The sequence below is a fragment of the Protopterus annectens genome, chromosome 1.part0, assembly GCF_019279795.1.
Source record: "Protopterus annectens isolate FY-2018-M chromosome 1.part0, PAN1.0, whole genome shotgun sequence".
Classification (NCBI taxonomy): Eukaryota; Metazoa; Chordata; order Ceratodontiformes; family Protopteridae; genus Protopterus; species Protopterus annectens.
In genome coordinates, this window is record NC_056725.1 from 678623497 (window position 1) to 678649357 (window position 25861).

Consider the following 25861-nt stretch of genomic DNA (forward strand, 5'->3'; position numbering starts at 1 on the left):
CTTCTAAGACAAGTGCTTCTAATAAATAAGAAGGATACCCTCTAAGGATAAACATATTTTTCAAAAATACACACTCAGTGTGGAAATCCGTGTCTAAACTCACAATTCGAGCAGCTCTCACAAGTTGTCCTTTAACCACAGATCTTTTCTGGTGGTTAGGGTGACAGCTGCTGAAGTGGAGAAAAGAGTTACAGTAAGTATGTTTCCTATGAACTCTTGCTACATATGCTTTTAACTCAACATTTTTAACTAGCCATATATCTAAGTAGGCAATGGCACTAGTACTGAATGTAGAGGTAAATTTCAAAAAATCGGTGGAATTGTTAAAAATATTTAATAAGTCATTACTAACAAGTTCATCCCCTTCAAGTAAAATGAAGATGTCGTCAAGATATCGGGTATAATAACGAATCCTTTCTTTCAACGCCCCAGGTGAACAACACCCTAAACCATATAGACTCTGATGATATGGATCATAATAATGTTTGTGTTAATAATGTCCTCAATGGAGTAATTAACAATGTTAGCAGGTTTATTACTGAGGACATTACTGCTACGAACCAGGATGTCAATGACATTGGTGGTACTATTTCTGTTGATACTTCTGTTGTTAGTTCTGATTCAGTAATTAATGTAAATATCTCTGTATGTTCCAATGATGAACAATTGTCTAAACCTGTGATTATTACTAATAGTTCTGGTGATTTTAAGGTATATAATTTTTCTACAGTATCTATACCAGATGAGCTAGCCAATTTTTTATCAAAAGGTTACTCCTATGTCCCTCAGCGAAAATTTGACTTGGTTGGTACTATTTTGGACATCAAATTGTACACACGCAAATTGAACTTTAATTTGATGCTAGGTGGTAATGACGAAAACCCTAATAGTACTTCACTTAGGGTTCCAAGTACATTTAATCCACCATTGCATCCTTTGATACAAATGTTTGAGCAGATGTGTGAGTTAGATCTAAGTCAGATTTTAAGAAATCCACAATTTATTGCTAACCATGATATAAGCAAGAATGAAAATGAATTGATTAATTATGTCAAAATTCACAATTTACGCATCTGCAAACCCGATAAGGGCGGAGGGGCAGTTATTTTTGATAAGGATGATTACTTTGATCGGATGACTGATTTAGTTAACAACGATTCGTATGCATTGAGTTCTAGATCTGAAACAAATAGGGCCTACTCAACTATTAAAAATAGTATTGAAGATATGTACACCGAGGGTAGATTACATCAAGATCAGTATAAGTATATGCTGACTGCTTATCCACGATATCCGTGTCTTTTTGGGATTCCAAAAATTCACAAAGACTTATCTAACCCTCCGATGCGCCCACTAGTTGACGGTCGTGGCTCACCCACATACACATGCGCAAAAATTGTCGACTCTATCTTGCAAAAGTATATGTGTAGCGAAGATCAAATATGCAAAGATTCATGGTCATTTTTAACCAAATTGATCTTTTGGATTTTGACGTTAACTGTAATTTTTTAACAGTTGACGTCAAAGATCTGTGTACATGCATACCACATCATATAGCTACAGACTGGGTGGCTATAACATTGAAGAGGAATGGTGCTACTGGCAATGAAATTTCCCTAGTTATTGAATTACTAGAGATAATTTTATATAACAACTTTTTTATGCTAGGTCAAAACTTTTACCTGCAAAAAGTTGGGGTAGCCATGGGCTCCCCCTGTGGGGCCAGTATAGCCAACATGGTGATGGCTTATTGGGAAAGGGAATTCATTTTCAATAACGGCATCGTGAAAGAAAGGATTCGTTATTATACCCGATATCTTGACGACATCTTCATTTTACTTGAAGGGGATGAACTTGTTAGTAATGACTTATTAAATATTTTTAACAATTCCACCGATTTTTTGAAATTTACCTCTACATTCAGTACTAGTGCCATTGCCTACTTAGATATATGGCTAGTTAAAAATGTTGAGTTAAAAGCATATGTAGCAAGAGTTTATAGGAAACATACTTACTGTAACTCTTTTCTCCACTTCAGCAGCTGTCACCCTAACCACCAGAAAAGATCTGTGGTTAAAGGACAACTTGTGAGAGCTGCTCGAATTGTGAGTTTAGACACGGATTTCCACACTGAGTGTGTATTTTTGAAAAATATGTTTATCCTTAGAGGGTATCCTTCTTATTTATTAGAAGCACTTGTCTTGGAAGTCACAAGTAAAAGAGAGAATGGGTTCTACAAACCCATTTTATGCTTACATAACAACCGATCACAGATCGCAATAGAGGGTACCTTGATTACTTCCCAACTTTCAGCTAGTATTCCAACTAATGTTGTGGCCACGGAGGCTAAATTAATTTTAACTTACAATGTGAACAGCTATGATATTATTGACATTGTTAAGAAAAATTGGGATATTTTCAAGACTAATTCTTCACTGAATAGTAAAATGGGTGTTCGTCCTGTTACAGTATTTAGGAGAGGCAAAATCCTAAAAACCATTCTCGAACAACAACAATGTGCATTGTTAAGAACACCAGGCACGTTCAAGTGCCAAAATTGTAATAAGTGCAAATACATTTTAGAATCTAATATGTTTAATATAAATGGTAAGACGTATGACCTGAAATGTAGGGCTAACTGCAATTCTTGCATGGTAGTTTATTTGGCACAATGCCAAAACTGTCCCGGATTCTACATAGGTAAGACAGAATGTAGACTCCGGGATCGTTTATATGAACACCTGTATGCAATAAGTAAGAACAAACAAGAGAACGCTTTAGCTAAACATATTAGATTATTCAGTGACCATAGTTTTAAGTTTTTAGTTATCGATCAGATAACAGATAACCCGAGGGGAGCTCCTTCCCATTTACTTTTGGAAGAACTAGAACTTAAGTGGCAGATCAGATTGAATTCCTACTCTGTTCCAGGATTAAACGACTTTTGTTCTATTAGTTGTTTGTTAAAATTGAAAAACTTAGTAAGGTAAATTTTCTTTTCTTTATTTCTTTATTTGTACAGTAACTACTTGAAGTAACCTTACAACTTATTTGAGCAGCCACATATAGGTAGATGAAATGACATAATTATGCTTTTAATGCATACAGAATGTTTAAAAACATTACAAAGTTGTTTTAATTATATATTTTTTTATACTATTTTTATTATTAATTATTAACTCTTATTTATTTCTATATATATTCAGTATACATTCTGTATATTCTGTGTCGTGATTTATGCACTATGAAGTATATTTTATATGGGTGGTGAATAGGTTCTTATATGTTATTTAATGGTATATATATTTACCTTCATTTTTAGTCTTAGTTCACTATTACTGGTCAAGAATCAATGAACTAATTGTCTACATTCCATTCGCTAATAGTTTGCTTAATTGATTAATTGTTTTAATTGTTTTATTGATTCATTATATAAGTCTTTTTGCGTAAGCTTGTTTTATATCAGTCTGAAGAAGTCTACTGATGTCAGTAGACGAAAAGCGCTTTACTCTACTTCTTGTTCAATTAAAGTGTCAGTGATATCAGCGTTTATGGTCATCTATTTATATCGTGGATACCGCCAGCAACTGCCTTTGGATCCTATCTTATGATTCACAAATTGCTAGGACAGGTGGCAATTACCATCAATCTTCTACACCATGCAAGGTATCACATGAGAGTTCTGAAATATTTACAGAGCACAGTTTATGCAAATGGATGAAGATATGGGCTAAATAATTGACCTGTCCAAGATATGCACTTCCAGTGATGCTTACATACCCAGAGCCTGATTGGATGTATCTTTGTTCTCCCCATACCAATGACCACAGTTGCATGTTGCCATGTGTACCTGCCCTGGGGTTGGGGGAGCACTGTTAGGGGCAGACAGTCCAAGGAACTCAGACCTTGCAAGAGACCAAGCTGCACATCAAAGATCTGAAGATGGTTGTGCTTCCTGTGTTGGGGCCTTCCAGGACTACATTGTCTAAGGTGTCGTAGCAGTTCACATGTGTAGGCAAGATGTCAGTAATGTGATATTTCAGCAAACAAGGTGGCACCAGGATTTACCCCCTTTGTCAAGATTCCATGAAAGTGTGGGAATGGGTGATGTCCTCACAACACTTTCTCTGGAAATGCACATCTTTAGACTGATCAGCTGCTTAACAGACAGGATTAGCAGATGCATTCTGCTACATAAAGAGTGGTTCCTTAACACAGATGTGGCATAGATGATTTTTCTGCCCTTGGCGGAAGCCTTACTGCAAACTGTTTGCAACCCTGACAAGCACTAAATGCAGTGACTTCTTTGTTCTTATTCTTTGACAGGAAGACTCCACAAAGGGTTATCTAGATCAACAGTGGCCACTTCTCCAGTATACCTTTCCACCACTTCCCCCAATTACCAGGTTTCTACAGAAAGCCATGTTGTGCAGAACAGTGATCCTTATAGCCTCATTCTGGCCTTGAGAACTATGGTTCCTCTTGCTTTGGTCTCACCTCAAGAAAAAGCCTCTGTGTCTAGATCTGCTTCTGGCTCTCCTGCTTCAGGTGTCCAGTAGGCCTAGGTTTCTGCAGTTCCCTTCAATGGTCAAAGACCCTTCATACCTGCCAAGAGGGTCCAAATCCTCAGTGCTTCCCAAAGGCCATCCACATGAAAGTTTTGCCAGAGAAAATGGAAGAAGTTCCCCTTTGGGTAATGCATTGGGGTTTAGACCTCTTCTCAACATCCATTCTCTGCTGTCAGAGTACACCTGACAGCCTTATCCAAATTCTACCAAGATGCTGGTTATCAGTCTTTGGCATTTCAGAAGGTGAAAGAAAGAAAACTTATTCCAATTCCTACTTGTCTTATGGGAGTGCACACCCCTACCATCAAAAGAAAGAGATTGTGAAGGGGCAGTATGTAAGAGCAAGTAGAATGACATCTAGGGAATTAGATTTTAATGAAGAATGTGACACACTGTATAAAATGTTTATTGAAAGAGGGTACCCACTGGTACTGGTTAAAAATATTGAGAAGGAAGTTAGGGAGGATAGAATGGGGAGATTTGAACCCATTCTAGGTAGAAGAAAGTCGTTCGAAAGATTCAAGAATACCTCGAATAATTTTGAAGGAGAAAATAATTTTATAGTAGATTATTGTGGACAGGCCATTCAGATTAGAAAAATTCTGGAGGAAGAATGGATGAAATTTGGTGAGTTATCTGATCTTAGCCACCTTTTTGTGGAACCATTGAGATGTACCTATCGTAAAGGCAGGAATCTGAAATCCATTTTTGAAAGAAATAATGGATTGATTAGGAACAAGAGAACCAAAGTTAGGACTTATAAATGTGGAAAGTGTTCTCAATGCACACATATTTGTGTAATGCAATTTATATTAAAAGTAGGGATATTTTAATTGAGAGTAAGAACTTTTCTAACTGTGATACAAATGGGATCATTTATATTGCCCTATGCAAAGTATGTGAGGCATTTTATGTTGGAAAATCCGAAAGGAAACTAAAGAATAGGATTTATAAACATTATTATGAAATTAGAACTAACAACTCTAAAAATGCATTGTATAGACATAAAATGGATTGCCCTTCAGCATCATATAACTTTTTTGTTCTGGAGGTAGTAGAAAAAGACATCAGGGGAGGCCAGTGGGAGACATCTATAGAGTATAAGGAGTTATTATGGCAATTAAGTTTAGAGGCAAATAAACTGCCAGGCCTGAACAATGTTATCTCTATAGCCCCAGTATTGAAAATGAGGGCGGCTAAGCTTTAGGGGTTTATAGTGTAACATTTAATATCAATAAAAGTTTTTATATAGATATTTTCTTACATAAATATTTTTAAATTCATCCTTCAAAAATTTCTGTTATAAAAAGTTTGATATAAAGTTTTATAATTGTGTAATAGAGTGTTATTTAATCATTTATGTTATTTATTGACTTATGAAATTGAAATACATGAAATTTATATATGTTTTTAGGTTTCTTCCACTTGATGGCACTAAAGCATTAAAACTTTTAATATGATTTTTTAATTTTAATGCTGTTTTTAGTTCAATTTAAGACTTTGTAGTATTAAATGTAGTCCATACATACTTTCATGTTTCGTATGATTTGGATAGGGTTGCTGGTCAGCATTTTATAAATGGAGACACACTAGGGTGGTAAAAAGTTTTTTGTATATGTTATTCTCTTTTGCCAGCTTGAACTTTGTGTTGACCAAAATTTCTAAAGCAAACACTTGTATCTAATTAATTGATTTTTAATTGTGTGATTGGTATAGGGTTTTGAGTATTTAAGTGTTTAGTATTGAGGACTGTTTATGTTGTCTGAAGAAGTCAAAAGGGAAACGAAAACGCAGTGTGGAGAGTGTAAAGCGTTTATGTACTTTTTTGTGCCTCATTAAATCTCTACGAACTACAATCTGCAGCCTTATTTCCTCAAAGTGTTCTTTTGCTGAGTTTTGCTGTTTTCAACACTTGTTTCCATATTCTTTCTTCATTGTGTGATTTCTGAAGGTGTGTAAGGCCTCCCTAAAACAGATCTTTCTACAACCCCACTTAAAGATCCAGTTCCTCTTTGTGATCTTCTCTTGGTTGTAGAAAATCTGATCCATTCCCCATTTGAACCAGCTAGTTCAAATAATCTGAAGTTCATTTCTTGGAAAGCCCTTTTCTTATTGGTGTTATATCAGCAAAAAACTTCCAAATTGCAAACCCATTCTTGACATGACCCCTTATTTGTGTTTATTTTTTTTTCACAAATATAAAGTCTATCTTAGAACTAATCATTCCTTTATGCATAAAAATCTCAGAAACAAATATCATTGAAATGATTAATCTCCCTGTGTATTTTCCTAAAGAGTGAATACTATCTATTTTGCCTTAATTAAGTAACATACAGTAAAAAGATGGACCCAGTGTTGTTGTGGAAACAGTACATTGAGGATATCTCTTACCTGTGGCTTAAACTACATAAAGATTTACTTTGATGGTACAGTCTTGTATAATGGTAATTTAGTTAACTATATATATATATATATATATATATATATATACACATATATATACATATGTGTGTATATATGTGTGTCTGTATTAAAAATAGAATATATGCTGATTCTAATCTTGCAGGATGATTTAATCAAGAAAATTTATAGGGAGGTTAACAGTTGCTATAGAAGTTTTTTTTTTATTCTAAATGATTTTCTTTCTATTTTTTTAACAGGTGCATTGATATCTTGGAACTTTCTGAACGTTTGGACCTTCTCAAGTTCCACTATCATACCCTGCAGTTGTACTGTGCTGTTTGTGCCCTTGGCAATAATAGAGTAGCACACGCTTTGTGCAGCTATGTGGACGAATCTCAACTTCTCTACACTATTGAGAGCAAGTTTCTTCCTGGCCTCCTGCGAAGTGGTTACTATGACCTCATGATTAGTATGCATCTTGAGTCAGCCAAACGTTCTCGCCTTATGATGAATAATGAATTTATTGTCCCAATGTCAGAAGAGACTAAAAGCATCACATTGTTCCCTGATGAGGAAAAGAAACATGGCCTACCTGGGGTAGGACTTAGCACTTGTTTACGCCCAGACCTCCATTTTTCTCCCACCTCTTTTGTTAGCGCAACTTCAGAACTGTATCAGTGGAGTCCATGCATCCCACTGGACATATTAAAGATGAAAGCGATTAACATGTTGACAGAGGCTGTCCAAGATGGTGGTCAACATATGCGCGATCCTGTTGGAGGGAGTGTGGAGTTCCAATTTGTTCCTGTTCTGAAACTGATTTCAACACTTCTGATTATGGGTATTTTTGAAGATGATGATGTGAAGCATATCTTAAAGATGATTGAGCCAAATGTTTTTGCAGAGCATAAGGAAGAAGCCAGTGAAGAGAAAGAGGAGGAAACAGAAGCTGTGGCTGAAAAAGAGGAGGAAGAAAAGGAGGAGGGCCAAGAAGAAGAAGAAGAAGAAGAAGAAGAGGGAGAGGAAGGAGAGGAGGAGGAAGAAAAAGAAGAACACGAAGAAGAAAAGATTGATGAAGGAGAAGAAAAAGGCATAGAGGCAGGGGAAGAGGAAGAAGCTAAAGATCAGGAAAGTTTGGAGGAAGGCCTCCTCCAAATGAAATTACCTGAGTCTGTAAAGCTTCAGGTATGAACTTAACTATTGTTTACTTTACAAAAGCATAATGACCTAATTATGTAGGTCAAATTGAAATCTGAGAATGTAATTTGAAATTGTAGGTATAGGGAGCAGGGGTATCATAGTCTATATGTGGAAATATAATATTAGAATATTTTAGGTGCTGAGAATAATAAATGATGTAAAGGAAAGACTGAATATTAGATAATAGTAGGGGTCACTGTTGCAAGTACTGAGCAAAGAATTCTACAGTCAAGGACCTGTGTATTGTCTCCCTTTAAAGGCTTCACAAATATGCAGATACTTTACAGAGAGAGAAAAATGTCCTATGAAGTAATAAATAATAAGAGATGGCTGTGGTGTCAAAACTAGAATTTAAATTAAAATGAGGACAGTACGACAAAGGGCATGAGTACAAATTAGGAATGAAAATAAACATGGTCCTAAATTTCAGTGGTTGACTAATCAGTGATCAGCTAGTTCAAAAAGTGTACTTGAAATAACTCATCACAACATATATGTGTATACGTACATGTATGAGCGAGCGCACACACATGAACACACACATGCTCACACACACACACACGCACACGCACACATGCACACACGCACACATGCACACACGCACACATGCACACAGACATGAACACACACACACACACACACACACACACACACACATGGGTGGGCACACGCACGCACACACACACACACTTAATATATGTAAACTAACATACGCACCATCGAAATCTCAATCATGCTAATGCAGTCACACAACTTGCAGTGCAGAGACATACTTTACATACAGGTCTAAGATGAGCAAGACTCCCTCAGCCCCCCCCCCAAAATAACTCTTAAATAACAAACTCCAAGAATGAACTTTCCTTGAGGTAAGTGCTGCTTGGAACACAGATCCACACATATATCTAGCTTGCATTTCACACACACTACATCAAACATACCCTCTCATAACACCACTCTCTCAGCCACAGTATTCTTCTGACCAGATACACTTAGTTGTATCATGACAACACTACAAACATGCACACATACACTCACACACACACACTCTATCAAGTATTGTACCATTCATCCAAGCTTTACATTCTGCAGCCCATTGCTGTACACACTGCCTTCTCACCAGTGCATGCACATCACTACTTCTAAGCACTCAGTTCAACAAAGAAACCCCACACCTGAACACTCAATTCACTTCACCAGTATCATCAGCACAATTAAACTGTATGTTTCCAGACAACAACTCCAACACACAAAGCTCGTAGAACATCATTAACTTGTTGTCATATGGAAATATTCTCCAGCACAGTTCTACAGAAACATCTACCATACACATGCATTTAATATACTTAATAACACAGTCCTACATAAACAGCACAAACACACACACACACACACACACACACACACACACGCAAACCACTTATCTGCAAGAATAATTACCACTCACATAGTCTTGGGCATACCCCTACAGAAATTCAAATCACCACACTAGATCTAGGAACTAACTTTCATAGTAAGATATGGTGACCATTTGAAATTCCTAGACTTGTTACTCTGAGTCCTGGAGTACTGAGACAAATTTGTGAAAATGCAGACTTGCATATTTTAAATCCAAGATGGCCATTTCTCAGAGTATTCCCTTTTTTCTGCAGTATGGCGATCTCTGCATTGGTATAAATAAAGCCCTACCCCCCATTGAGGGATACAAGGTGGTTTAACCCCTGCAAAAAACAACTTTAAAATAGAACAGTTGTATTTGTCGTTAACTGTTCTCCTACATTTTCACAATTATTTTTCTAGGTCTCACACTTACAAATTTCGGAATTATAATCAGTAGCTGTAAGAAACGGTTTACTATTGTTTCTTCGAATGGAAAAACATTTTCTGTTCAGAAAAACGAATAGTAATACCGAAAAGAAAAAAAAACGAATGGTGACAATGTCGAGCCAAATGCTTGACGCATTTGACTCGACATTGTTGCCGAAACCACCATGTGATAGCCATATAGGAGCTGATGTAAATCAGACTCCTATATGACAAATCACATTTTTGCAGGGGGGCAAGCCCCCCTGCACCCCCCCACACCCCCCTTCTTATATATTCTAACTCTGAGATGGCACTGCAGTAGGGATGTGGATGAATTACCAATCCCCACTGTACCGCAATCTCCGTGCAAATAGTCGAATTACACTTATGCGAATGCACTACTGCATTCGCATAAGTGTAATTCGACTATCTGGTTAACAAATATTTGTGCACTCGGCATTCTGATTTTCTGCACATTGCAGCTGACAGAATGTCATTCGCACAAACTTATGTAAACCGTAAGAAACACATGAGAGAAGCCAGACCTCCTGCAGCAATGCCCAACATATGTGTGCACACTCTTAATGAATGTACATACACACTAACTATATGTGTACTGGACAAGAGTGTCCATTTAATATGCAGCCGTCAACAAGCTGGCCAATAGTGTGATGACAGCAATATTTTTGACTGTGGACGTAAAAAAGTAAGCAGCAGAAGAGAGACAAAGATAAGGAGGCCACTAGCCATCACTAGGGGAATAATAGTGATGGAAAAAAGTAATGAGTATCATTCCAGCAGGATTTTAGTGCATAGTTAGCAAAACACAGTGAATCTGAACATCTGACAGTTATCCTGCTTGCAGAATGCATCAGTAGGTAGCACTTAAAAGATCAAGTGCAGGGGGAGCTTTGCATTATCAGGCGTGCTACAAATTAAACTGCTCACATATTTCCCACTTTGGAAGACTGTGACCAGTAAGATTTATTTTTAAATTTTAAATCAAAACAGTATTCAAACGTCAGCTCTGGAAATTTATTTTTCACAGTAGTAATATGAATATTAGCAAACATTTTTTCCAGCTGACCTCAAAATTCAGTGCAATTTTTACAGTAAACAAGCCCCATTAACAATAAAACAAGATTTCTGAATTCAAATCCTCTCTATTTAATTTGACAGAAGTTTTGCTAATACCTGAAAGTATCTTTAATAGATGTTGAAAAGTTTTGGTAATTTGATGTGTGTTTGTTCTAAGGTAAACCTGTTATAGCTATTTTAATCCAAATTTTAGAGTAACAGTTGCATTCATGACATTTTCTCTATTTACATAATAGCTGCATTTATGACATTTTATATCTTTGCATCTCTGCAGATGTGCAACCTCCTTCAGTACTTCTGTGACTGTGAATTGCGTCATCGTGTTGAATCTGTCATTGCATTTTCTGAACGTTATGTTGACCGAGTTCAAACCAATCAGAAGCAACGCTACAATGAATTGATGTTGGCATTCAGCATGACTGCTGCAGAGACAGCTAGAAAGACAAGAGAATTTCGATCACCTCCTCAAGAGCAGGTAAGACTAAAATGTATATTCTGGAGAACCATACTTGTTATTTAAAATCCAGTTGCTCATGTAGCAAGTCTTATGAAAGCAAAGGGTTGGTATTCACTTTTCAAGAGTTTTTCTTTGGATAGTAAACCCCCTCACCATGTACGCAACTTCATTTTCCACACCTCCCAGACATAATAAAATGAGCTTTGAGGTCACAACACGTCAGAAAAAGGGGTAGATGACAACAGCGTAGTGACCTTGTTCTTCAGATACACCTTTCAGTGATGTGGTAATGTCCGAGCACCTGGATGTCATAAAATTGTAATGATCCCTATATGTGATGTTCTGCTTCCCTTTTTACAAGCATTCCTTCATAATGGCGGCTGCCATTTATTTTCCACTTATCTGTCATCTGGGAGTCTGCTAAGCTGTTAAAGAAGTTCACCATCTTCTCACAGCTGTTAGCCATTGACCGTGTCCTGACATCCTTCTGTACTCCCCCACCCTAGCCTCACACTGACACATTTCTAACTTGCATCTTTGGACCAAGGACACTCTTCATGGGGGTAACAGAAGAGAGATTCATGTTGTAAGTAGCTGGTGGAGAAGAGATCAGGATGTACCAGTGTAGTGTCATCTGCAGAGCTGGATAGGAGAATCGAGGGATGGGAAAACTAAATAGAAAGAGCTTCCTGACTTCACATGTATTACTGCACATAGCATGAAATAGATCCAGGCCTCCCCAGTGGTAAACGTATCAGTAATTTGCTGGTGATCATAACACTATTCCTTGGGTACTAGAATCCCCTGCACTGTCTCCCAAAATGGGAAAGATAACAACTGCTGCTGCTCATTCCCATCCTATCCCTACAGCTGCGGAGAGGGGAGAACACACCAACAGTCCACGGTTATAATGCTTTCCACACATTTAGACCAGCTACCACACAGACAGGGACTTTAAGTGGTGGTATCTCTATGTACATCAAAAATAAATATACCTCAAGGCTGGTCAAACAGGATAATGCACTTCAGCTTCTTCGTGTTCAAATCACCATAGGCAAAATCCATTACCACTTCCTTGCAAGCTATAGGTTCCTCTCCATGACCCAAGAAACGCATACCCTGTATTTAAACTTATTGGAAACACTCACCATCCAACACAGTACCATATTCATGGGCAACTTTAATTACCCCAGTATTAATTGAGAATCATATACAACACCAAACATACAGGTGCTGAGATTCCTAGATTTTGTAAAGACAAATTCCCTGGACCAGATTGTCAGTACACCAACCAGGGATACAACTGTATTGGATCTGGTCCTCACTAATATGGGAGAATGCTGTACACCCCCTAGTGTGATGTCTTCTCTGATAAGGTCAGCCCACAAGATTCTCTTCTTTAAAATAAAAATAAAATTATAAATCAGCATACATGATAACTAAAGGTATGTACTGAGTGACTATGAAATTTCACTGTTGAATAAAGGGTTAGGGTTTATCCCTACCAACTCGGCTGATGTCAGCAAACTCTTAATAGAACTTCACCTGTTCTGTAGAAATGTGGCTTTGAAATCTTTATTTAACATGCAAGAACATTCTGTTGGTCTTTGTTATAGAAAACCCAGCATTTTTATGCCTCAGCTTCCCCATAATGTTGAAATTTTTATTAAAGCATGTGAAAATGATATTTATGATGTTGCCTATAGTAATACTAGTAGTAAAAAAGGTAATCTGACTGTATGCGAACGTCAAGCACTTGATAAATTATGTAGTAACAGTAATATTGTAATCCAACCATCTGATAAAGGGGGTCCTATTGTGATATTAGATTCTGATTATTACAGTGTAACCATGCTTGAAATGTTGTCTGATACTACTACTTTTAAGAAAGTTGATTTCAATATTGTTGAGTCTTTAAGGAATAGGATAACAAATGATCTAATGGAATGTTTATCATCAGGCTTAATAGATAAATCTTTATTTGAATTTTTTATAGTAACTGAACCTCTAATACCTCAGATAAAAGGGTTACCAAAAATTCATAAAATGTATATAGACCACCATTACGCCCCATAGTTGCAGGAGCAGGCTGGTTAACAGAGCCAATATCAGTATATTTAGATGGGGAATTTAAGGAACATCTTAATGAATGTCCGATAATACTAAAAAATACTGAACAATTTTTAAGGGATTTATACAAAGAATATCATGTGAACCATAAAGTGGAATTTTTAGTGACCTTTGATGTCACCTCCTGATTTACTTGTATTCCAAATAATGAAGGAATAAACATGGTACAGAAATTTCTGACGAGATCAGGAAAGCTAACTCCAATACGTGTTGACTTCTTATGCATGTTATTGGAGATGGTATTAGAATATAATGTTTTCATATTTCAGAATGCATGCTATTGGCAAACAGCTGGTGTCGCTATGGGCACCAGCTGTGCAAATGCTTACGCCAATATGGTTATGGCAGAATGGGAACATCAATTTATACTAAACAAACAGAACCCATATATAGGGTTTTATCGACGGTTTGTCGATTACCTTTTTCTTGTCTGGGAGGGTGATGAAAATGCCTGAATACAATTCTGTGATTATTTGAACAATACTAGCCCTTTTTTGAAATTTACTATGAAATATTCAATTAAATCAATGGAATTTTTAGATGTCTCTGTAGAAAAAGTGGGTAATTTCTTAACCACTAAGTATATAGAAAGGCATGCTATTGTCCAACATACTTGCATAGAAATAGCATGCATCCCAGATTTACCTTTGAGAGAATAATGAAAGGTCAAGTTCTCAGAGTATCTCGGCCATCATGTGAAGAACATGATTTTACATCAAGCATGACACAATTGGCTCTTGAATTTGAAAATAGAGGTTATAATAAAGATGAATTTATTCGAATTCGCAGAGAGGTGACTAATGAGAGGATGGACCTCCTTATTATAGTGATAGGCCTATGAATAGAAAGGTGAAATCCACATTTGATAATGTACCATTGATTCTTACTTATGCTCAGAATATTTCTAATGTACAACAGATTGTTAGACAGAACTGGCCTATACTTCTTACAGATCCGGAAACTGCAGCTATAGTGGGGCTTCAGCCTAAATTCATATATAAGAATAAGATGAATTTAAAACAGTTATTATGCAATGGAAATACTAATACAATACCTCACTTATCATGTAATGTAAATGGGACATGAAAATGTGGGAAATGTGCACAGTGTCAACATATAGATGAGTCTAGATTCTTTAGACACCCAGAAAAGTACAGTTGTGTATCTACCATAAATGTAGATGTTCAAGTGTATTCACTGTTGCAGTCATTACTCTTGGATTATCCTGCTGGCAGGCTACCTGCAGTTGGCCTGAATTCCAAAGTCCTGGTCCGGAGTCGGTTGCTGTCGCCTCTTCCCTGACGTCAGTGTGCCAGGGGTATAAAAGATGCAGCGGATGCCATTTTCTTCAGTTTTTCTTGCCCCAGATGTCGGGTGCCCCAAAAGGGTAGGCTAAAGAAAATTATGCCAATAAACATGCATGCACTAAAGTAAACATTTCCTTCATCTACAAGCAAATACACCACATAGGTTGTATAGAATAGAGAAGTACAGATAAGACCCAGCAAAAGAAAGGGGGATGGTGGGAGGGTAACCTGGACTGCAACAGTGAATACACTCGAACATCTACATTTACGGTAGGTACACAACTGTACTATGTTCATCGTGTTTCACTGTTGCAGTCATTACTCTTGGGTTGAATCCTAAAGCTGAGGATGGGTGGCTGGGGCTAAATAGGATTAGGAGAGGCTATGAGGCCCTCCAGAACTGCAGTGACAAAGCCTGCTCTGGATTTAGAGTAGAGAGGTAAGTGGTAGTGCTTTGTAAGTGTGCACTGAACTCCAAGTTGCAGCCTCTAAGATGTCTTTGGTTGGTACTCCTCCGAGGAAGGCTGCTGAAGTGGCTGCTGCTCTGGTTCAGTGTGGCCTAATGCCCTTAGGCACTGATTTGCCATGTTGTGAGTAGCAGAAACGAATGCAATAGCCTATCTGTTTTGAGATGGCCTTTCCTTGTGATCCTGCAGAATATGCCACTAAAAGTTGCTCAGTCTTTCTGAAAGCTTTAGTTCTGTCTAAGTAGAAGCGTAGCTGTCTGTGTATGTCCAAGGAATGCAGAAGTCTCTCACCCTTGTTCTGCGGATTTGGATAAAAGGTAGGCAAGTGAATGGTTTGGTTAAGGGCCACACTGGACACCACCTTAGGCATAAATTTCAGGTTTGTCCTCAGAGAAACCCTGTCTGGATGGAAAATGATAAAATGTTCCACAGCCATGAGTGCCTGTAACTCCGAGACTCATCTTGCAGAGGTTATTGCTAGGAGCAGAGCTGTTTTCCAGGATAAGAATTTTATATCAGCTGTTGAGGCTGGCTCAAAAGGAGGCAGTGTGAGTTTTTCCAAGACATAATTGAAGTCCCATGCAGGTATTGGTGCTCTCCTTGGAGGTCTTATGTTTTTGGCCCCTCTGAGGTACTGCCTTATTAAAGGATGAGAAAAGATAGGTGGTTCCGTATTGTAATGGGCTGAAATGGCAGAGGCATGGATCTTAATTGATGAAAAGGATAGGCCTTTGTCCAGCATCTCAGTTAAGTATTGTAAAATCTGAGGAATATTTGGTACAAACGTGTCAATTCCTGTGCTTGGTTCCAAGCACAGAATCTCTTCCATTTTTCTGCATAAGATTTTCTGGTACTGGGCCTCCTGGCCTCCAAAATAACATCCATCACAGCTTTGGAGAGAGGAGTGTTCTAAATGGCTACATTATCTGCCATGCTGCCAGATTTAAGGTCCTGAGTTGGCTGTGCAGGATCTGATTGTTTTGTTGGGTCAGTAAGTGAGAAATTTGAGGCAATGTCCAGGCTGGACTTTGAGACAAGTTCTTTAGGATTGGGTACCAGTGCTGGCGTGGCCAGTCTGGGGAAGTCAGTATCATTTTTGGCTTCTCTTGTCTGACCTTTAGGCGTACCTTGGGGAGGAGAAGCAGTGGAGGAAAGGCATATACTGTTAGGTTTTTCCAGCTGAAGGATAGGGCGTCCACTTTCCATGCTTGCTTGTGATAAGTCCTTGTGCAGAATCTCTGTAGTTGGCAGTTGTGAGGGGAGGCAAATAGATCTATGTCTGGGCATCCCCATTTCCTTTTTATCATGCTGAAGACTTGTGGATCCAGTTTCCACTCGTGGGGATCTATGAGGTTTCTGCTTAGATCGTCTGCCAGAGTATTTATCTTTCCTGGCAGGAATTGTGCTTGCAGGTGATCTTGATAAGTCAATGCTGTGTCCCACAAAGTCATGGCTTGTCTGCAGAGGGGGTAGGAATGTGTGCCTCCCTGCTTGTTTATGTACCACATGACTGTAGTATTGTCCGTCTTTATCAGTAGTTGTCGTGGATGAAGTAGATCCTTGAAAGCTGTCAGGGCATTCTGAACAGCTAGCATCTCTTTTTGATTGATATGAAGATGCATCTGGTGCGGGCCATGTGCCCTGAATACATTTTCCTCCCATGTGGGCCCCCCAGGCATAATCTGATGCATCCATTGTTATTGTCTGCCTGGCTGTGGGTAAAGTGAATGGCTGTCCCTTGTTGTGGTGACAGGCCTGTGCCCACCATCGAAACTCCTGTTGCAGGCAGGGAATGAGGGTAATTAATGTTTCCAGGCTCTGGCAATGTTGAGTCCAAACACATTTTAGATACCATTGTAGTTTCCTCATATGCAATCTGGCATATGGAATTAGCAGAATGCAGGATGCCATGAAGCCCAAAGCCTGCAGAATTTTTTTGCAGATAACTGGGTCTTTGTTGCCAACATTTTGAAGTAAGAAGTCCGTTGCCTTTGTTTGTCTGGCATGAGATAAGCCATCTGGGCAGTTGTATTTAAGCTTGCACCCAGGAATATTATCTCTTGAAAGGGTACGAGTTTTGATTTCTTTTCGTTTACTGTGTACCCTAGTCAAATTAGTAATTTTTTTTACAAACGCCAGATGCTTTAGTAGAATGTCCTTGTTCTCTGCTTGAATAAGGCAGTCGTCCAAGTAAGGATATATTTGAATTCCTCTTTGTCTGCAAAATGCAATTACTGGTGCCAGGCATTTTGTGAAGACCCTGGGCGCAATAGATAAGCCAAAGGGCAGTGCAGAGAATTGGTAGTGCATTGAGCCAGCTATGAATCTGAGGTATCTTCTGCAAGATTGTCTGATTGGGACATGCAGGTATGCCTCTTTTAGGTCCAAAGTTACAAGCCAAGCCTTCTTGCCCAGCATGGGCAGAAGCTGCTGCAGAGTCAACATTTTGAATTTTGGAACGTCCAGAAATGTGTTTACAATAGACAGGTCCAGTATTGGTCTCCAGGCTTTGTCCTTTCTGGGTACCAAGAAAAGTCTCGAGTAAAATCCTTGTCCCTGCTCTTGCTGTGGTACTCGCTGAATGGCCCTCATGTCCATGAGGCATGAAACTTGTTTTTGTGCCTCTGCCCATTGCTTGTGTGGCAGGTCTAGCATATCTTTTGTCCTTGGCAGGGTGTGAAAGTGAAACCTATAGCCCTGAGACACTATGTTCAAGACCCATTTGTCCTGGGTGATCATGTGCCAATTTTGTGAAAAAAGTGCTAGTTTTCCCCCTAAGGGGGCTGCCAGAAGATAAGTGCTTGGTGCTGGCAGAGGAAAGTCATTGGGACTGTTTCCTGTATGGCTGTGATTTGTCTTCTCCGCTTTTGGAGGTAGAAGCTCCCCATTGTTTAGGCCTGTATGTGCCTTGGGGCTGGGATCTGCCTCTGGGGCATCTGTATCTGCCTCTTTGTGGCCTGTCTGACAGTGGAAAGGACCAATTCTTTGTAGGCCAGTTCCTGCTAAATCTGAGTGGCTGCACCTGTAAGAAATCCTTAACTGTCTGCATAGATTTTGCTTTGTCCTCCAGTTTCTTCAGCACCTCTTCTGCTTTAACACCAAACAAAGTATCATGCTGTAGTGGAACATCTAATAATTTTGTTTTAACATGATCAGGCAGATTCTGTTCCTTTAACCAAGCATGCCGCCTAATGACAGAACCCGTAAGCGGTCCTGCAAGAGGCCTCCAGAGAATCAAAACCACATTGCAAAGTATGCTTTCCCACTTGTTCAGTTGCATGCAATAAATCCTGCATTTCCTTGTTTTCTGCACATTCAGAATTTGTTAACATTTTCTGTTTAAGCAGTGACATTAAATATTGTTGATATTTAAGCATATGAAATTGACAATTTAAAGCCCTCACAGCCAAGGTAGCAGAAGTGTAAACCTTTTTCCCCCATCTGTCCAGTGCCCTTGAATCCTTATCAGAGGGGATAGGGTTTTTTGCAGTGGAAGCCTTGACCCCTTTGGGACCCTGAGAAATAGTTTCTGGGTCAGCAGCAGGGTTTTTATAAAGAAATTTGTGTGAATCTAGAACCCTGTAGTATCTGTCTGGCTTAACAGGTGCAGGGGGTAAAGCGTCAGGAGACAGGCTGGACTCTGAAAATACATCATCTACAATGTCTAAAACAGGAGGGATAACAAGAGGCTTGTGCTGAAGTAGTAAAAGAAAGTCTCTGAGCCTTTTCTTAGATTCTGAGTAGTCTTGGCTCTCCCAGTGGAAGTGCTCCCTCATGGTATGCAGTGTTTCCTCAAAAGAATAATCCTCAGGAGGGGAGGCTGAAGGGATAGATTCTTCAGCATCGGAATCCTCATAGGGAGGGAGAGAGTATCCCTGTTCAGAAGAGGAGTCAGAGGAAATGGAAACCTGATCTGAAGATTCATATTCTGTCTCTTGCCTAGGCCTCTTATCAAGAGGGGGATAGGAACCCCTGATCAAAGTAATTAGGTCTTCGGACATTTTGAGCATCTGTATTTTAGGCATGGAGTCCTGTCCATGGGCTTGCTGCACTTGTTTCTTTGTCTTTAGTGGTGCTTTAGTCTTTCATCTTTGAAGCTGTAGTCTGTTTTATATATAACTGTGTAAGCCTGAAAACACCCTCAGAAGCCGATGCCTGCTCAGCGGCTCCAGACCCATCTGAGGGAATATTTTCCAAGTGTCCAATACCTTGAGTTTCCAGATGCCTAGTCTGCTCCACGTGGGAGTTGGAAGCGGCCTGCGGCTCTGAGGTAGCGGGCGTCAAGGGCTGTGAAAGCGCCTCACTGAGAACGGGCGACTGGCTTAGAAGAAGCCTTGTCGTCAGTTTTGGACCTCGGATGCCTGTCCTTTTCCTTTTCCTTCCATTTCTTGTGAATTGCGGTAGTTGGATGGCTATACGACGACATCGTGTAATTAAATCTCCAGCCAAAGTAATGAAATGCAAAATCATACCGATGCTTAATAGTGCGTTGGTTAAATCTAGCACAAAACCTGCAATCAGCAACGTCGTGATCAGGGCCTAGGCAAGGAATATAATAACAATGGAAGTCCTTATGAGGTATTTGCTTCCCACAAGGAATACAATTATTAACTTTTTCTGACATTGGTCTGGAGGAAGAAAAAAGTTTCCCCAATGGGGTACTTAGCTTTAAATGAAGACTTTGGATCTGAAATTCGAACACGAAAATCTCCGGAGTCGGCCGACCGGCACTTGTGAACTGCTTCTGCTTCGGGCACCGTGCGGCAAGAAAGACTGAAGAAAATGGCATCGGCTGCATCTTTTATACCCCTGGTGCACTGACGTCAGGGAAGAGGCGACAGCAACCAACGCCGGACCAGGACTTTGGAATTCAGGCTGACTGCGGGTAGCCTGCCAGCAGGATAACCCAAGAGTAATGACTGCAACAGTGAAACACGATGAACATCAAGGAAACTCTGGGAACTAAGAACTCACGCTGATTGCAATACAAGGAATGTAATATATTGTGCACACTGTACCTGCTGTTTTAAATTCTATATAGGCAAAACAAACAGACTTCTTAGAGAACGCATTAGGGATCATATATATTGTATTAATAAAGGTTTAGAACACAGTGCGCTAGCGAAACATTGTTTGAAAGAAGGTTTACAACACACATTCTTATTTCAAGTATTGCAAACAGTAGGTGAAAATACAAGAATGGGAGATATTATTAATAGAACAGAAACATTAGAACTGCAGTGGATCTTACGTTTGGGGGCTCATAGGGGACACGGTCTGAATGACAGTGTCCCATTAAAACCTGTTCTGAAGTCTAGAAGGGTCAATAAGTATAAGAAGGGCTTGTAATATTTATATGCATTTATATGTAGTTGTGCTATGAAGTGATGTGTTAAGTTATGCACATTATGCATATGTATTCGTTTTTGGTGTTCAGATGTTTTTTTTCTTTTAAATAATGGTTGAGTTATATAGTATAATGTTTGTAAATGTGTACACCATATTTATATTTATTTATATGAATTGCACATATATATATATATATATATATATATATATATATATATATTCATATCCAATTATTAGATATATTTTTAGTTATTATATATGTTCTTGATATGTGTGTGTTTTCATATATATATATATATATATATATATATATATATATATTTATATTTATATTCTTATTTTATATATTTTCTTATTTTCATTTTAATTACGTATATTATTATTTATTTATAGAATTTGTAAACAAACATGAACTATAAGGAAATTTGTTTTGAAGCTATAAATGGTATTGAAATGCATTGCACATACAACATTGAAGAGAAATTAGTAACTTTGTCTTTAAATGGTAATTAATTTTGGTTTGCTGGCTTCTGAGTGGTTACTTTGCATTTTGAGGCCTAGCAATGTTATTTAAGGACTTATGTTAGTTGTTATTCCTGGTTTGATGAAGCAATATTGAATTATTGTGAAAGCGCTTACCATATTACTGTCAAGTATTGGAATAAAATTGTTCGGTTTTTATTCATCTGCATCCTTTATTTTGAATGTGTTTCCTTTGCTTGGGGACTTTTTTTATGTTAATAGCTGCATAGAGGCAACTGTACCCACCAGGAAGAAGTACAGAACTAACTCACAATTGTGTGAAGAGCTCATGGTAAACGGAGCCACCTATACTAAGCCAGAAGCTATAACAACCTACTGGTCTACAAATTCAGCTCCAACTTTACCCCTCTCTCCCCCTCAACCTTCCCTCAGGAAATGCCATCAAATTTAACTTCCCCTACTGACACGAACAATACAGGTCCTTAATGCTCTCTCTAAGGCCAAGATCACTACATCAGTGGGCCCAGACAGTATCCCAGAATTTCATGCCTCATAAATGGAGAACAGCAATAGTCATCCCTCTGCACAAAGGTGAGCCAGCTACAGACCCTTTAAAATATACACCCATAAATCTCTCTAGTCTCATATGTAAAGCCCTGGAAAGAATTATCATGAAAATAATCAGTAATGACACAGGAAACCTCCAGATACTAGACCCAACCCAATCTGGTTTTGGAAGGGGCATGTCATGCCTACTCAACCTGGTGGACTTACTTGAGAAGGTCACCAAAGCAATGGAAGAGGGTAAAATGGTTCACACTGCCTACCTTGACCTGGTCAAGGCATTTGACACAACCCCCACTCAGGCACTGACAAACTCTTGAGGCTTTGTAAAAACCCTTATGTCACCTGATATATAGCCAGCTAGCTCACAGACAGGACACTGGAAAGTTAAAACTTGGGGGGTCCACCTCTACAAAGAGGCCAGTCATAAGTGGAGTCCCTCAGAGATTGGTCTTTGAACCGTTCCTTTTTGGTTTCTGCTTTTCTAAAGTCAATACCAATGTTACTGACTTCTGGCTGACTAATTTTGCAGATAATTGGATGGTGCAGTGGTGCAGCGGTAGTGTTGTCGCCTCACAGCAAGAGGTTCTCCAGTTCAATTCTTGGCTGAGGTGCCTTCTGTGCGGAGTCTGCATGTCCTCCCTGCATTCGTGTGGGTTTCCTCCGGGTACTCCGGTTTCTTCCCAAGTTACAAAGACATGCATCTGGAGCATTTCTCCCCGGGCCTCCATTGAAAATTGGCTTTGTTCCAAGTTGAACTTTCCTGGTTAACAAATGTTAAATAATAAAATAAAAAAAAAATAATTGCAAATTAGGAACTGTCATTGAATCTCCCACTGACACAAATATTCTCCAGGATGGGCTGACACAGGCAAACAACGGGTGTCAGAACCATGGTCTAAAACTAAATGACAAGAAATGCATAATAGTGTCCTTCAGGAAGTCATCCACCCCTCCTGACTATCATATTGACAATACACCACTAGCAGCAAATGCAGTAGTCAGGGACTTGGGGACACACATAGACAGTAATCTAGCCTTTGACCATCACATGTCTACAGTAGTGATTAATTCTATGTTGTGCAACATATAAACAAAGGTATGGCATCTAGGTACAAGGAAGCCATTGTTCCACTGTATTCAGCATTCACCAGACCTATCATTAAGTTCATTTCCCCCTTTGGTATGTACTTAACCAGGCATATCCAAAAATTAGAATGTCCACAGAGGTTCGTCACTAAAAGAATACAGGCATTAGTAACATGTCCTATGCAGATTGCCTCAAGGCCCTATCCCTGTATTCTGTTTTCTGCATACTTTTGAGGGGACACTTATGCCTGGCATACAAGGCGTTGTCAGACCCCAGTCTAATGGATCTTTTGCATATCCACAAAACAAACAGCACCAGAATTGCCTTTTCTAAACACTTAAACCTTGACTGCCATATAAATAGCACCTGCTGGAGAGAGAGAGACAGCTATGTATCCCAGAGACTACCCCTTCTCTGGATCAGGATCCCCATCCATGTGAAGCAGAGTTCTTCCCTAACCCAATTTAAGTGTAACTTGGGCATTTGGATGTGAAGCAGAAAATTCATTCTTGGTTTGGCACCTATGTCTCTAATGGACACAGGCAGCCTGTAATTATTTCACCTCACAGACGTCATCTTTTAAATGTTTCATTTTCCATGCCTCTGCTTACACTTATCAATGTTACTAGAACTTGTCAAAGATTTGGCCCTTTTGGTCATTAGCCTAGTAAACATCTATGTACCTGTATAGAGCCCCTCCAGTGCTCAAGCCACTGTGGTCATTTGGATTACAGTCAGAGCTCCATTACTCTATACTACAGAGCCAAGATTAACAGATACTGCTGTTTATGTGAAGAGGTATTTCTCTATCATGTTTGACTTGGGTGTCCCATGTTAAATGTGCCCTCTTTTTTTCTTTAGCCCTTTTTGTTCTGAAAGGCTTGACCCTTCTGTGTATTATTTACATAATAACGTCTGGCAGTTGGCTTTTTATTTTAAGATTAAGGAGTTGTTAATGAGCTATTTCCTGTGGCCCAGTGGTTCAAGGTTTGATTTTCTCAGCCTCCATTACCTAACTGTATGACTCTGAGGGGTTGGGAGTGTGGCCTAATGGTTAAGATGTTTGCCTTACAAACACAAGGTGTAGGGTTCAAGTCTCACAAGGGATAGTTGGCTAGGCTTAAAATGGCTGTCAAGGGCAGTTAGCCTAGTACTAATCTATGAACCTATGAGCGAGTCACTTAACCAGACACCACTCCCAGGCTCAGCCTGAAAAAGTCCATGGATATCAGTGCTCTACCCCACACAACAAATACAAATAAATACATATGTAAATGGTCCACAGAGGCTATTGCTCTACCCAGGAAAACAAATAGGTTCATAGGTTCATAGGTTCATACTAGGCTATCTGCCCGAGGGCATTTACAAGCCTAGCCCATAGTTTTGTGGCTTACGCCACCCCTTTAGTATGGGGAACTATACCCATTATTTTGCTGTGCCTCTGTCGAGCAGTGACACTGTGGTGATCCCTGGGGTATATCTGCGATCTCCCATCCATTGGTCAAGATTTTTCTTGAACAAGGCTAGCGAGGTGCTCTGCCTCACATATACCGGGATTTTGTTCCACAGCATAGGGAGTCTTTGGGTGATGAATCTATCCCTCCAACACGTCCTATTAATAGCCGTGTCCAGGTTTAAGTCTCCCGCCCTTGTGGCTCTGATGGATCTAGATTTTTTGAGGTGAAGCATATTCATCAAATCTGGGTTTGACATGGCCTTGTATGTTAGGCAAAGGTCACCTCTGAGCAAGCGGTGGCGACTGAGTAGAGCTGGAGTTCTTTCAGTCGGGCAGCATAGGACAGATGTTTGAGACCCTTTATCCTTTTGGTGAGGAACTTTGTGGCCTCTCAAGCTGCTGCAAGTGTCGGGTCAGATACATTCCGAATGGGGCATTATACTCAATCATTGGTCTGATGAGTGATGAGTACAGGAGACTATGACCTCCCTTGATCTAGACGAGAATCCCTTCATGATAAGGTGGGCAATGTAGAAGGTCTTCCTAACTAATTTGGCTACATGGGTGTCGAATGACAGACTACTATCAACCTGTGTCCCTAGGTCCCTGATAACTTCTTCTGTGCTCAGTGGATTGCCACCTATTTGGTAGCTAGGGGTAACCTTGTTTTTCCCGAAGGGTATGACTATGCATTTTTTGGCATTTAACTTTAGGCCATGGCTCTGGCACCAGTTATCCGTTTCTGTGAGACCCTTCTGTAGGATATCTGTGTCAGATGTGTTTTCTACTATGGCGCCCAGTTTGCAGTCATCTGCAATAAATAAGTGGTCCATGGAGATTAGTACTATACCATGGAAAACAAATATACATAAATAACTACATATGCAATATAATTATCTCCACTGTAATGCTTGTGTCTCCTCTGTTATATAGTATTTTCATATTGCAGTCCTTCTTGTCTCCACCCATGGCTTTTTATTAACACCAAGTAACATTTGATTTGCTCTGTTCTGGATTGCTTCCACTTAGTATCCTTCCTGAGAAGTGCTTTTAGAACTAGACATAATAATTCAGGTATCATTTTATCAATGATTCCTACAAAGATTGCACTACCTCCATTTCTTGTTCAATGATGTTATGTAGTCCTATCTCACCGTAATTCTTGCTGGATGGGTTCAGAGCCGATATTCGGCTCCGACTCGGCCAATACTAAAGCTCAAGAGCTTTTACTGGCTTGAGGCTAGCCCATATCCCATGGTGCCTCACAGCAAATCCCCAGATCTTGTTTGCCGTGAAAGCTTCGAGGTTGTGTCTTACTGGCTCGTTGGCTAAGTAAAACTATTTTTTGCTATATTTAGTCTTTTCCTACTTTTTTGATTTTATATATATATATATATATATATATATATAGTTTCTTGTCTCTTGTGTGACTGTTTTTGAAAGTTCTTCAACCCCTATTCCCCCCTTAGCACTGTACGGTCCGTTT

The 25861-nt window shown here is 39.2% G+C and overlaps 1 protein-coding gene across 1 annotated transcript in view; it reads left to right on the forward strand.

Moving 5' to 3' along the window:
• The window catches only part of LOC122794026 (ryanodine receptor 1-like), a 2146276-nt gene that overhangs the window by 990874 nt on the left and 1129541 nt on the right, over positions 1-25861 (forward strand). The window contains 2 exon segments of the mRNA XM_044062140.1: positions 7229-8156; positions 11347-11547. Coding sequence (XP_043918075.1) covers positions 7229-8156; positions 11347-11547 — 1129 coding nt within the window.